This window comes from Lagopus leucura, unplaced genomic scaffold, assembly GCF_019238085.1.
Source record: "Lagopus leucura isolate 7727_CA_CO unplaced genomic scaffold, USGS_WTPT01 Super-Scaffold_1, whole genome shotgun sequence".
In the NCBI taxonomy this organism is placed as follows: domain Eukaryota; kingdom Metazoa; phylum Chordata; class Aves; order Galliformes; family Phasianidae; genus Lagopus; species Lagopus leucura.
In genome coordinates, this window is record NW_024962250.1 from 21,531,474 (window position 1) to 21,546,025 (window position 14,552).

Genomic DNA, 14,552 nt, shown 5'->3' on the forward strand with positions numbered 1-14,552 from the left:
ATGTATGATTTTTGTCAGCTGTGACAACTGCAATGCCCTGATTATTTAAACAGTACTCTTGGAAATGTTTTATTTTTGAGGGGTGCTTTATATAAATCTATCAAAATCAGATGTGAGAGGTGACATGTCTGTCAGAGGGACCAGAGGAGGACAGGGCACATACACAGCAGACACTGTTTGAAGGTACAAAGGAATTTCCATTCTGAGCTCTCTGGCTGACCTAAATTCTGCCCATTTCCTTGAAGAGATACTCAAGAAAAGGGAAAGATTTTAAAGTGACCAAGTATGCCACAGTAGTAGCAGTTTAAAAGCAAAAAAACATCTAACCCTTCAACAGCATCCCTGTGGGGGGAGGAAAGGTGGTGGGGAAGAAAAAAACAACCATCTCCCCCCCCAAATATTTATTTTTTACAATGTTTTTGAGATTAATAGTTTTTCTTTTTTAAGTCTTGGCAGGTGAGGCCTGGGCCACGTTGAGATCACAAACCACAACAGACAAAAGGTCCTCAGGGTGTTATCAGATCATGAGTGAATGGCTCCAAAATCCAGGTGCCCCCCAGATAATGCTCTTGCCCTGACCCTGAAGCCATCTTTCAGAAACTCCAGAAAAGGAAAAGAGCTGAATAGAGACATCAGTCCTCCTTAAAATGGGCTCAGTACCTTCTCTGCTTGCCTTTGCCCACCTCAGCAGGCTGAATGGGGGCCATGCAGTTTGCTTTTGGAAACCAATAGCCAGGGTCTGCCAACTGAAGTTACAGGTCTGGCAGAAACACAACTGTAGATACAGGTCTCCTGGATCACAGTTCTGAGGAACGCAAGTCTATGTGTATCTCTGAGCATCTCTTCTCTGAGCAGCTTCTCGGTGCATTTTCTTTCTCTAAAGAAAATTCCAGGATTTTCTCCTGCAGGAGGGAAAACCTTCATAATTCTTCAGGCCACTGGGGAGGGCAGAGGTCCCAAGGGGGCTACAGCAAGAAGGGGAAACACTGCTTCATTTCCAATCCCTCCTTTTAACTGCTCTTTCTCATCCCTCGCCTTCCCAGTTCAACTATCCCAGCATTCAAATACACAGCAGTTCCTTCACTCTGTCTTTCTCTTCCGCATCAACTGTCCAGTCATTTTGGAGTGTGGCCTTTGTGTCGTCAAAGTAACTCCCAGAGGGAACGTGACACTGGCAACAAGACCGAGAAATGTTCCAGAAGAGATTCCCAAGGACTGCCAGACCCAAAGCCACAGGGTTTAGCACTCGGCCCTCTGCATGCATAGTCTCTGACCTCCAGTTCCTTTTGTGCTAGCCTTGGAGCAGAATGGATGCTGACAGTTTCTCTCTAGGCTTTGGGCAGCCCAGAGTGCCTTTCAGCTGCACTTGCAGGATTTCACCACCATGTTGGAGAGCTGCTCCACTTTGGGTGTCCTCCCGACATAGTACAAGATCGTCAGTGGCTCCAGGTCCTGTGGGACGCAGCAGGGTGAAGCAGATGCCTCAGGGTTCAGCGTGTTGTACAAGCCCAGCACCTGTGGAAACAAATTTAAATGTGGTGACAAAGTCAGGAGTCCATTTAAGAGAACAAGAAGGTACTGCAAGCAAACAGGTCTCTAGGTATTTGGATTGTGCTAATCAGGGGCATTTCCCTGATGTGACTGCTATTCTTATCACGTCCTGATCATGGCCTGCTCCTGCCCAGGCCTGATCCAGAGCCTTTTTCTTTTTAATGGTAGCAATGTAGACTGGCTGATGCCTAAGGGTGGAAGAAGTACAAGTAGTTCACTTGCTTAATCTCTAATTTGGTACAGCGGATAGTGCCACTTCTGCTTATAAGTCAGGGTGTAACCAGCCTGAGGTTGTCTTTGGTTCTATTACCAAACCAGAACAAAGAAAATCAATGCTGCTTATTTCAACCAACATCTCTAGATAGCGCTGGATGGATGCCCGTCCTCTCGAGTAGCCGCAGTTCCCTCCCAGCTTTGAACTGTCTGATGCTTTCTTTCTCCACTTCATCCTCCAAGTCATTACACTGTAATGCTGGAGCCAGGACAGTGTCCTGTGGGACCACACTGGCTTCATTCTCCCAGCTGGCCCCAAACCACAGACAACTGTACACTCCAGCCATGTAACCGCCATGAAAGAGCTGCCATGTGTCTTCCCAGAGCTGGCTGCTCTTCAGTGGTAAGCAACATCTTGAATTGTGAGGCTAAGACACAATCCTACCTGCACTACTGTTGGCTCATAGCACCTGTCTGGGTTAAATTACAGCATCCTGCACGTTGTCTGTTAACTGTTTTACAGGAGGGTGAGAGGTGCTAAGGAGACATTCTGTTCTATCATGCAGATCCGTGTAATTCCAGTCATTCTGGTAGAAGCCCTGTGGGGTACTAGCAAAGGCACAGGCTGTGTCACATGGGTGCCATGTGCACTGGGGCTGCTGTATTCAACAGAGACAGTGGGTTAAAGAGACTGGTGAGAAATCTGCTTTTCACCGTGTTTTTCCTAGGTGGTGCTGGCAAGCTGTCAGAAGCTGTACTGTTCTGAAGCTTGCTGGGATCACTCAGCTGACTTTACCACTTGATTTTCCTTCTTGCTCAGTAAGAGTATCAGGAACTGTATTAAAATCTCACTCACGCTGATTCAGTTCAGTATCTGTTAGAGTTCCTCAGGTCCAACTGATGCATGTTACCTCTTCTAAGCTATTCATTCACCTGTCCTGTCTCGTGCTTCTCACCCAGCACCTGTCCATTCCTTCGTACCCTTAGATCTGCTCCCACCAATAGCAGTCTTTTAGCTTCAGCAAGCTTTGCTGCTGTGCAGATTCTTTAAGCTGCCAAGAAAATGTTAGCGTCTTTTCTGTGGTATCATCTCTACCCAATCAACTATTCTTCAGCTGAATCTGCTTCTTCCAGAATTTTTTCTAATGAAACCTGAAGCTAATTTGCAGCGAGCTGTTGCCATGTCCAGCTTGCTCTTTTTCCCTTCTGCAGACAGTAGCTTAGGATTCTTCTCTGGCTTTTCTTGCTTAGGAATTAACTTTCTGCTCATTAGCCTGTGTTTTCCTCTTGGTTCTTCTTCCATGGCCATAGTTTGCTATTGCTTTTGGGTTTTTTTTTTGTTGTTTTTGGTGGTTTTTTTTGCTCTAGACAGTAGCGAAGCTCAGGTGGTATTCTTCCCTAAGACTGCCCAAGGTACCCATGTTAAACAGAAGTTATGTATAAGTTACCTGAAAATATTTCTTTTCTGCCAGTTTTACTCATTAATTTCACAGCCCAGTGGATTCCTCCCTGTCTGGTGGGATTTATACAGCTGAAAATAATGCTGGTGACAAAGCTTGCTGCATAGCCATGTTCACTTGGACATGGCTCCCCTTCCCTTGTGGGCTACAGCTGCCCATGTGATAGTAGGCAGCAGGTGTGTGCCATAGCTCAGCAGTTTTGCACAACCTGTGTGTACAAAATTCCTCTGCCAAATGAAAACTAGAGGAAAAATTATGCAGAATAAAACCATCAGCGTTGATGTTTGATCTGAACAACAAAAACTGGCCACTACCAAATAAGTATCCTAAGTCCTGCCGTTTCCCCATTTCATACAAGAGATAGCATCCTCCTCCTCAGCTGGAAGCATGGACTCAGTATTGACTCCATAGGAAGACCATTTCTCCCTGCTGAACTACTCAGACTCTTTCCTGCAGTTTCCTTGTAGTTTTTTGCAGGTATTGATCTAAACTGCTTCTGCTACTTTGAAGAGACCAAATGCCATCAGACTGAGGGAGGAAAGAGGTGACAGGGCCACAAGGATAACGTGCTGGATGTACCGTGCTGTGAGTGGTGTCTGCACTGCGGAGGTACGGACATGGGCCCGAACAGAAGTTTGCAAAGTAGCCTTTAGGCTCGTGGACCCATTTCCAGCCCAGATCCTGTCGGAAGTCAATGTAAAGAGGACGCACGCAGCAGTTCTCCTCCAGGTTCCTGAAACACAGAATGGACACAAAATGAATCTAAAAGGGATCTTTTACGTGCTTGCATGAAGCAGCTTCCAGAGCAAAAGGACCAGAACCAGTGTTGCCCAGTGGGATATGGTGTTGACCTGCACTGGGTGCACAGCAGTGGCAGAGCTTGCCAGAAGGCGGCAGGCCAGCAGCCTGGCACTGCCTGCACATGCTGCCAGGCAGTTCAGCCACTGGCCTGGTCTCTGCCCAGGCTATGCTCATGAGGCTGATCACAAGCCTCCCTCTACCCAGAAACTTGGCCAAAAGTGACTGCTGGGCCAGCCAGCATCCCCTTCTTGGAGGCTGCAAGGAGCACGAGCTGAGCTGTGCTGCTCACGTGGCCCCTGCAGTACCATGGTGACCTGCAGCCCCCTTGGCAGGCACTGCCTTGCCATGATGTGAAGTCTCACCACACTTTCCCATCTCAGGCATGGGACCCAGCTGCTGGCAGGATTCTCACTTACCGGAAGCAGTAGTTGGTATCCAGGGCCCGCTTCTTTCTCTGGCCTCCCAGTGTTGGGCTCTCCAGGCGATGTGGGGGTAACATCATCAAGATGAGGTGGGGATTATGCAAGTCCTTCTGCTTCTTCAGGCGCCCCAAGTCCCCACGGCCATAGTCATCTTCACTGTCAATGCCTTCAGACAGAAACAATCCACAAAGAGGACATCAATATGGAAGTGAGGAACGCAACAAGACTTTTCAATACACTTAACACCCTCTGACTGCACTGAACCAGGGCAAAAGAGACTCATGCACCACGTGTACTCACTCTGGGACTTCTTCCCTCCTAGGGGTACTCTTTGCTCCTGGTGAATCTAACTGCTGCAGGGCTGAAATAGAGGCCTGTGGGCCACCTGTTTTACCATTTGCAAACTGCTGGTGGGGCCATTAATCCATCCCACTCGCTCCTGGCTTCAGTCCCAGGACAGGCAAGAAGATGAATGGTTTAAAGAAGATGTCAGATCATTGGCACTCTGCAGAACAGCCTCAGAAATCGAGCCTGTGGGGGCCAGTGGCTGCAGCCCAGGGCTGCAAGCCAGGAGGTTCCTACGTCTTAGGCCAGCCAAGCCACTGACTCTCTAGGCCACCTCACACAGGATGCCTGACTTCCTTGTGTTTCAGTCACCCTAACTGGAAAGCAGAGCCTCTGTGGAAATCTGAGAATCCATCAAGCTGAACTTCCCAGAGAGACACTGAAATACGAAATTATTCCTTTTCCAGAAACACACACAAACCCCACCCAGACTGCACTTTTCTCTCACTTGTAACCGAGGTTTGAAGTGGGTGTACTCATAAGATCAACATGCAAACCCAGCAGTGTGTATGCTTTAAGCCAAATGTTATGAGGGGTAAAATCCTCAAATATGCAAAGGAAGACCTATTCATTTTTCCAGACACTCGTGGCTTTCCCTCCAGTAGCCTCCCCAAGCCCAGCTCTTTATCACCTTTGAATTTGATCTCCAAGACCTCATGTAAATTCTCCAAGATGTCCCCATTGGGCTGAAAAGTATGGCAAGGGCAGTGTATGCTGATTTCCAGGCCAAGGTTGGACTCTGCAAAAAAGGAGAGGACTCTGAAAAATCATATTCCTCAGGTGGAACAGCTACAGTGAATCTCCACAGAGGGCGCGTGCTGTGCTGTGGCCCACAGACCAGGGATCAGTCTCACAGTGAAGGTTCCTCGCTTTGGGAAACAGAAGCTGACTTAGAAAGGACTTAGAAAGGGAAGCAGAATCTTGTGGCTTCACTTGTGCCAAAAGCCATGCATACTCTTGCTAAAGGGACCTTCCAGGGCAGGTGAGAAAGGTGCTTCTGGTTACATTTTTTAGGCTATTCAGCATCCAAAAGCACTTGTGAGCTTTGAAGAGTTCCACTAGAAAGTAACTATTTTGCAAAGTTGGCCTGTGTTGTGTATCTGTACTGAATCAAATTTGCTGCCCTCAGTACCTGTCTACTATCTGGCTTCTGGTTAGTGTCTGGAGGAGAGATCTGAAAGTGAGTGAGTTGGATATGGACAAGTAATTTCACTGGAAGCATTTTTCTTAGCAGCTGCAGCCTCCTGTTTTGTTGAACTGCTAGTGGTCTCACTCGCAGACTTTCCAGAGGCAAATCTATTTTCATAATAACTTCCTGGACCCATCACGCTGTGTGGGCCTGACCCACGGAACATACAGCTCTTATGAAAGCTCCTTTCCTATGTTGTGTCATGAATTAAAACATCTGGCTCCCTGGGGCACTGACAAGGTGCCTAGCACCTTTTTTCCTAAGCACCATATCTGATGTCTGTCAGCTAGCTTGTGCCTGCCCAGAGCTCACCACAGTTCCAGCACTGAACTCCAACCATCAGGACACAACTGGGGTTGCTTTGAAAAGGAGGAGCCTACGGGCTCACAGCTTAACCTTCCAGGGAGCGGCTGCTTGCCAGAGCCTGCATTCCAGTTTTCAGTGGCACCTAACTTCTATCTGTGAGGCCAACGCAGCGGTGAGTCATGGTGCCTATGCTCCAGCTGTGAATGGGGTCTGTGTTCTTGCAGGGAGCTGCCCTGTAACTATCTGTTGGGCTGCCCAGCGGTGGCAGAGGTATGTTCTGTCTAGGTGTGTCAGCCTCTGGTATTTCCTCACCTTTATACCTGCCAAGCTGTAAACAGCTAAAGAAATCAAGATCCTTGCTGTTTTTTCCTAATAAATTTTCTCTATCCCATAAGAAAATTAAACCAGAGCAATCCTCATTTTCTATGTGTTACAAGCAATAGATTAGACCAGCAGACAGATTCCCCTGCACTTAGAATCAAAGAACCAAAAGAAGACCCAGCGTCTCTCACCGAGAACAATTTCCTCCTCCAGAGAATGAGGTCTTATTCTGACTCAGCCCCCAGAGTTACGCAGTGGGTACTCCAGAACAGAGCTAGGAAGGGAGCAAATGTTACACAGAGGCAGTTCTCCAGAGGAAGGCTTTTTCTCAACCTAAATGAAGCTGCCTCCTGTTTAAGTGGTGCTCCTGAGAAGATGCTCCTGACAACACCGATCCACGCTTCTATGGATGCCATCACACCCAGTCCAGCTGTGACCCCTACCTCTGTGCAGAAGCCACTCACGCACGGTCTCGGTGACATCAAAGGACAGCCATTCAGGGGAGCCCCGTGTCTGCACATTCCTGCCACTGAGGTAGCGCTGCTTTGCTATGTGCTCATCCGGCCGCAGGATCTGCGATAGAAGGAGCAGTAGAGAGTGAGCCAGTCTGTGCACAAGGAAGGAACAGCTCTGTGTCCTTCTTTTTCCACAGCTTGCTACAAACAAATTTGGAAGGTGAGTCCCAGCACGTGGAACACCAGGAATACCCTGGCACATTAGAGGGACATGCTTCACAACCAACCTATTTCTCCAGCCTGTACTTCTGGGCCCCGAGCAGCTCACCTCTCCTAGTTCGTCCTTGTTTCAGGGTGCACATCAGAAGCACAAATATACGGTGATAGATCTAACGGGTGGTTTTGTTTCTGTATTCACATGTGCAGTGTGGGTCTGACTTACAGAGTAAAACAGCAGTGGGTAAATGAGCATCTAGCCATGGGTCCCTTGTCCAGCAAGTCTCTCGAATCCTACGAAGTGGTATTTTCATGTGTTCTCTATACTTCAACATCAATCAAAGCACACCAGGATGGATCAAGTTTGGAGAACTCACTCCCTGCTCTGACATCCCATTTCCAGACAGACACCAGCAGCCTGTGCAAAGTGCTCCTTGCTGCAGGACTCCAGGTTCATCCCACGCAGCCTGTGGAGAAGCTTTGGGGTTGTCTGTTAGCAATTGTTATCATCTGTTAGCTGGAGAACTGGTCTGCCTTTTAAAGATGAATTCCAAGAGGACCTTAAGAGCTAACAGCTAAAGGGCAATTTTAGCTGCATTGTTACTGCACAGCAGACAGACAGCAGCCTGTGGGAATATGCTGCTTGGATGCTGAACTACCCCATTAGCTGTGTGATCCAGCATGGCCAGAGACCACTTCCAAACTTGAACCAGACCTTATCTTGCCAGCGGACACCAAGAGTTCAAACCAAACTCCAGATGAGCACCTGCACTAGAGGTGCCAGCAACCGTCCCCAAAGAACTGCTGATGAAAGGAACACTGAAAGCAAGCATTTCTTCTCCAGTAAGTCTGTGAAAGTCAGAGAGCTCCACCCATTGGATTAGCACCAACTGTACTGTACTGCAACACTCAGAGGAACAACTCTGCCAAGGGACTTAGGCAGAAGTGTCAGGGCTTCTCTGCTGGTGAGGAGATCCTCTTCCAACCCCTTCTCAGTATAGAAAAGAGCCGCATAATTCACAGTACCCACAACAGCTGGACAATGTGAGTGGGGAAAAGGACAGTACCACACTAAGACTGGAAAAAAATGTGTCTGTATCACTGCTTACATGCTGGAAGAAACCTGGAGCAAAGTATGGGATCTCTTCTCCCTCTTACCTGTGGCCTTGCACCCACAAGCTGGGACAGTCACTATGGAGCCAAGCTGTTCTGGCCTGAGGCAGTGAGGAAGGTGAGAAAGATACTCACCTGGAAGAGCTCAATGCGCTGCTCGCTGCGCTTGGAGCTCGGGTTGGGCACACGTAGCACCCGGAACTCTGCTCGAAACAGGTTGGTGCTGTTCTTCTCTGCTGAGGACACGTTAAACCGGAACACATTGGAGGTGACACCTTTTGGGCAAATGCCCAACTCATCTAGGAGAAAAAAGAGGGAGAGGGTAAGAATTTCAGGCCAGAAGTGACTGAGAAAGAGCTTCCGACTAAACATCTCACCACCTTCAAGTTCAGTTGTCTGGTTAAAGAGACAGCAGGAGGAATTAACTCTAATTTGCTCTATGTTGGAATGTTCTGAAAATCTTCTCACTACTGCCATCATTTCAATGCTACAAGCCAGAGAATCGGTGGAGACCAATCACAGTATTCTTAACTGTCTCTTCCAACTCTACTCATCAAATGTTGATAATGCTTGTAAGTTTCCTGCATTTGTCAATGCAATCCCAACTAACACAAGGGGACAACCTCGTTTGCTCCTCATGGGGCCCATTCCCAGTAACCATGATGGTGTAACTTTGTGCTCATGCTGGAGAAGACATGAAGCCACACAGCAAGTGATCTTATTACAGGAGACAACGTCAAGGTCTGTAATGAAAGTCAGAGAAGTGTCCACGAAGTTTGGTGAGGCGCTAGAACAGGTTGCCCAGAGATGTGGTGGCTGCCCCATCCCTCAAGACAGTCAAGATCAGGCTGGATGGGCCTCTGAGCAACCTGACTGAGCTGCAGGTGTCCCTGCTCATTGCAGGGAGTTGGACTAGATGGTGTTTAAGGGTCCCTTCCATGTCCAATGATTCTGTCATAATTATGAGATGCAGAAGACATCTTGGGAGCAGTGACTCTCCAGTGCGTTCTAAAGGAACTAGGTTTTAAGGTCAGTTCTCACTCATGACCTGGAGGAGGAATTCATGGATAGTACTTGATACAGAGTTCTTTGGGGACAGAGGCTGCTGTGAGGACTGCAGAGATCAGACACATGAGGAGGAAATAGCACAGCAAGGCTCTGCCTGGATGTGTGCCTGCTGAGCAGAAAAATCCACTTCACAGATGCCCCAAAAGAGCACAGGTACAAGATTTCCTCAAGAGAAAATGAGCATCTCTACATTGGGACTGCTTTGGTTCCATGGAAGAAGCAGTGATCCCTGCTGCTCCTCTCCTTCTGACCTCTCTTAGATGTCAAGGCTGTAGCATCATTCAGGCTTTAAGGCTTCCTGCAGGCAAGGCACAGCAACTCCTGCTCTACACCCACGTGCAGATCTGTTTGGAGTCCTGCAGAGCCTCTCATATGACCTCTGGCTGTTCTCCAAGGCAACACCAGGCTCTTGTATCAGCTGATATTTGTGGGGTTTTTTTTTTTTTGGTTTTTTAATTAAAAGCAAAACAATAAAACCATACACATAAAAATCACTTTTTCTAAGCCACAGTTCCAGCCTGTGACAAACAGGCTAGAAGACCTGGCAACCTTGAAACTGTATTCCTGGAGTTGGCCCCTGTCTTCAAAGCACCCATATCCCACAGAGACAAGTTCTGAAGATGGGCTGGTGGAACAGTGTCTGAGAACATAGGCTCATCTCCCATGCCAAATTCTGCTTTGAGCAACAGTGATTCACTTCTGGGGCCATCTTGATGAAGCTGAAGGTCTTCCTTTTATGCTACACCTGGCTTTAGCAAGCAGGAGCCTGCCAGTTCACAAACGTGTGTTCTTAGGGACCTAAAGTTTTACTCAATAAGCTAACGACCAGATGCTCGCATTGAAATTTGTTTTGAGGCTTTTTGCCATACCTACTATTGAATGGAACAACTTTTCCACCTGTGAACATCTCTGCCTGCTGTTAAAGACTGAGATTTTTGCAGCCCCAGGAGACCAGATCCATTGCAGCAAAGAGCTGGCACATTCAGCCCGAGAGCCCTACAGCACAGAGAGCACTGAGCCGGGAGAGGACACCCACTATGGGGACTCCACCACTGACCGGTTTGTGCCACAGATAAGCACAGACCAGCAAGCTCTGATCTCATTATGTGCCCGAGGGCATCTTTCTAGCTGAAGTCTAACACTGCTAATGTTCTGTTAGACCTAGGTGGATACTGTGTTTTAATACCCCCTTAAGCTGTTTTGTAATGCTTGCCCTATTAATAGCGCTGTTAACAGCCTGCCCTTCCATTTCTGAGCCGACCGCCTGTCTGTGAGGGGGTGTTCCACCAATCCTCACAAGTGCCTCCACATCAGACCAGTGGCCAGCCTAGCCCACAGTCCATTTACAACGTTGATACTTCATCTGATAATCGATTTAGAGACTGTAAATCTGGTCCAAATCTGGTCCTACAGCGCAGTGCAGATGAGAAACAAAATCATTTATTGTTTGTCAGCTTCTTAAATTTTTTGGCTCAGTGAGGCAGCTATGCCAATAAGAGATGAATGGCCATCTTCTGTATTCTCTTGCTATCACTGCAATGCCTCCTACCTACTTCTAATGGTGTTTTGGAGACCTTCCTGGTGGGAACAGTAAGAGCTGTCTTTCCTTTCCTAACATAGCAGGTTCATGTTGCCTTCATGCCCTGGGAACAAGCCCCCTGTGATGGGGGACATGGAGCTGTTGTTTCATTCTGACCACTGCAAGGTTGGAGCCTGCTTCTCACAGCCAGATGTCCAGAATACAGGTCTCACTCCAGAACAATTCTGCTTTTTGAGCAAAATCCTTAAGTTAAGAGGTCAGAGGTGTGCACAGTTAAGTGATGTTTTCAGGGAACTCATTCCAGTCCCAGCTCAGGGCACATTAATCACATCAGGATCTGGAATTGCCCAGATACCAGCAAAGAACAAAGCCTAGAAGAAATATTCCTGCAAGCTCCTCCAATCTACAACACTCAGTGTCTGTAATAAGGCCAAGAGAAGGAAATCTGTGCCACCCATGTACCTACAGCAGTCTGCCTGACATGACAGGCTCTATCTTCACGATCAGACCCTGCTATGACTATGGAATCTAGCCAATTGCTGAGCTGCTGATAGAACAGATAATGGGACCAGCAGGGCCTTGTAGTGGAGGATAAGACACAAGGAGCATGTTCTGTGGGAACTCCCCTGTTCCAATCACTGCTTTCAGGGAGGTGCAGGTTCTCCACATGCCACCATTCCCACATGGCTGCTGATCCTGGCATGCCTTGTGACAGCTGACTGCTGTCTGCTTGGAGTTTGATGTCAGGGAAGGGCTGGCTGGCTGCAGGCCAGTATCACCTCACTGTGCCACACCACTGCTACCAAAAAGTGCTTAATGTCAAAGCGGTGTAACTCAGGAGGAAAAACAGATCCTTCTGGATCTTTGCAGGCAGCAGCTTTGGACAGAAAACACGCTTGGCCCAAAGGCCCACAGCTTTAATCGTCTCCTCTCTTATGCTGGCTTGGGAGATGGCACAGTTTTCTTCCGGAAGGTGCGTAAAGCCACTTGCAGAACCGCTGCAGGAGCTTCCCATGCTTGAATCCAATCCCCATCAGTTTTAGGATCTCCCTGAAGTGAGTGCGAGCTACTCGCAGAAAACGTTCCTTGTAAATCAGTGTGTTCCACAAGCATGGCTGGAAGACGATTCCCTGAACCAACCAGCAATCCAGACTGGGGACAGAGACTGGCTCCTGGAAGTCCTCCCTTCCTAGAAGGCCTGGGCTCTCCCTGCTGCTATTTTTGCTCCTCAGCTTTCCTCACTGTTGGGCCTTAGGTTTTGGAGAAATACAAGTTCTCTGAGCCAACAAACTGCTTGACTAATACTCTGGAGCTAGAACAATTTGTGCATGCGCACACATTTCGAACTCATCTCTATCATCCTCAGTTCCCTCAATGGAGCCATCCTCCTCTTCCCCCCAGAGGAGCCTGGCTTTGGCTCCAGCTGCTCTGAGATCACCACCTGGCACAGTGACAGAGCCATGGGAAAGTTGAACATCAGCCACTTTTGAAGACACGGGGCCAAACACAGCCATGGTGCATGTGATGAAACTCCCTAGGTTTGAAGAGGAGTCTCTCAACACCACAGCCTGCGTGGGGCTGGCCTGTGTGACCAATCCACACACCCCCTCTTCTCTGGGCAGAGGGGCTGCATAGAATGCAGTGTCAGCACAACACAGGCTCATTGCTCAGCACCTTGCTGTGGCACCACAGAGAGGCTGGGGCAGGCTCATCATTTCCATAGGCACGGGGAGGTTATCCTGCATGTCGTGGACAGTGGCTGAGCCCACGGCAGTTTCCTCACAGCGATCTCACCCGCAGCACCCACCGCTGCCCCAAGCTCTTCTCACACCCCATCTCACTGTCCCTCTCCACTGCCTCAGTGCTCCTCACAGACATCTTCCTTCTTCTTCCCCCTCCTTCACCCAAACCCATTCTGTATTCATGACCCACCACCGTGCTTTCCAGTTTCCTCCTTCAAAGCTCACACCGCATCAGTGTCATTTTGCACACACGTATTTATAGAATTTCACAACATTCTGGAGTCAAAAATGTTGAAATATGGGAAAGCCATGAATACTCTGTGCATTTTCTGTGTCTTGAGTCTGAGCGCCTCCTGAACTGAGTGCTAATCATATAACCATATGGAGTGTAGTCTGCTAGAGATTAAGTGAAATTTGTTGCATTACCACATCGCAGCTCTGTTTCCAGCTCATCATATGTCAAGATTAACATAAACCTAGCAGAGAAGCTGCATTCTGGGGCTGCCTGCACCAAGTCCCAGCTCCACCCCAGGGCTGCCAGCACTGAGATTGCGTCCCCAGCACCGTGCTCCATCACGAGGGGGACACCTGGAAGGTGACTGTGCGCCCACCAACATCTTCCCATCCGAAGAGATCCTAAGCCAGACAGAGGGGATTGCCAGTGCCTACATCTGCTCCGCATCTGCGATCTACTTGGGGTTCGTGTCTGCTCGCCCTCTGACTTTGCATCTGCATCCGCTCAGCTCCCGCACCTGAATCTGCTTAGCGCCTGCATCTGGCCCCGCTCAAGCGCACTGCACCTGCTCCACATCTGTCCGTTTCCTCAGCGCCCGCGCTCCTCAGGGCGTCCCAGCGAATCCCAGCTCTGCACCTGCTCGGCACCCCCGCCGCCCGCGATTCCCCCACTGCTACTGGAGCGGCATCCTCCACGCAGGCGCCTTCCCAGAGTCGGCGAGGAGCCGGGCACACCGCGCACCGCCGCTGGGCACGGAGGGCTCCGAAAGGTGGGGCTCGGGCCGCCCGTTCCTCACTCAGCGGAGCCCCGCTTCCTCCGAACCCCGCACGCCGCGCTCAGCCCCAGAGCCGCGCCGCCCCCCTCTCGCAACGCGACGCCGGCGCTCCGGACGCGGGCGCTCGCCGCAGCTCCCCGCTCCCCCGGCCTCCCCTCCGGGCGCTGCGCGCCTGGCGCTTACTGTGCTCGGGGAGGCCCTGGATCATGTCAAATTTATGGATCTCTTTGGCATAGTACTCGGACTCGGTGTTCTCCTGAGAGCAGCTCTCCTCCTTCTCCTCCTCCATCTCCTCCAGCAGCTCGCGGGTGCTGTTGTAGAGCGCCAGGATCTGGTAGGGCACGTGGGCCGGCCCCACGCTCTCCGGGGGGCTGGTGAGCCGCAGCTTGCTCAGGATCTGCCCCCGGATGGCCTCCACCCGCTTCTTCTTGATGTGCTCGAGGTCCAAGGTGGTGCAGGAGGACAGCGCGAGGCTCACGGTGGCGAAGCTCAGCAGCGAGAGCAGCACCAGAGCCCTTTGCGCGTACATCTTCATGTGCGAGGGGGCGGCGGCGGCGGCGCCCCCGGGGAGAGCCCCCCGGGCGGCGGCGAGCGGCGGGCGCGGGGCCCCGGGCGGTGCTCCGGCGGCAGCCTCCCCAGATCCCGCGGGCTGGGGCTTGGCGCGGAGGCGCATGAACTCACCGCGCCGCGCGCGACTCACGACTTCCAGGAAGAGCTGGCAGCGCTCCGCCGGGGGAAGCGGCCGGCGCCGTGCCTCGCCGCGCCGCGCTCCTTCCCCATGCGCCGCCCCGCGCCCCGCG

General features: G+C 50.3%; 1 protein-coding gene across 1 annotated transcript; it reads right to left on the bottom strand.

Annotated features, from left to right (window-relative positions):
• Positions 1-67: 67 nt before the first annotated feature.
• Positions 68-14,316, bottom strand: TGFB3 (transforming growth factor beta 3). Its single transcript, XM_042867664.1, has 7 exons — positions 13,936-14,316; positions 8,528-8,691; positions 7,052-7,181; positions 5,424-5,531; positions 4,442-4,613; positions 3,804-3,957; positions 68-1,515 (listed from the first exon to the last, which is right to left on the bottom strand). The coding sequence occupies exons 1-7, from the start codon at positions 14,285-14,287 to the stop codon at positions 1,357-1,359; spliced, it is 1,239 nt and encodes a 412-aa protein (XP_042723598.1). The 5' UTR covers positions 14,288-14,316; the 3' UTR covers positions 68-1,356.
• Positions 14,317-14,552: the final 236 nt, after the last annotated feature.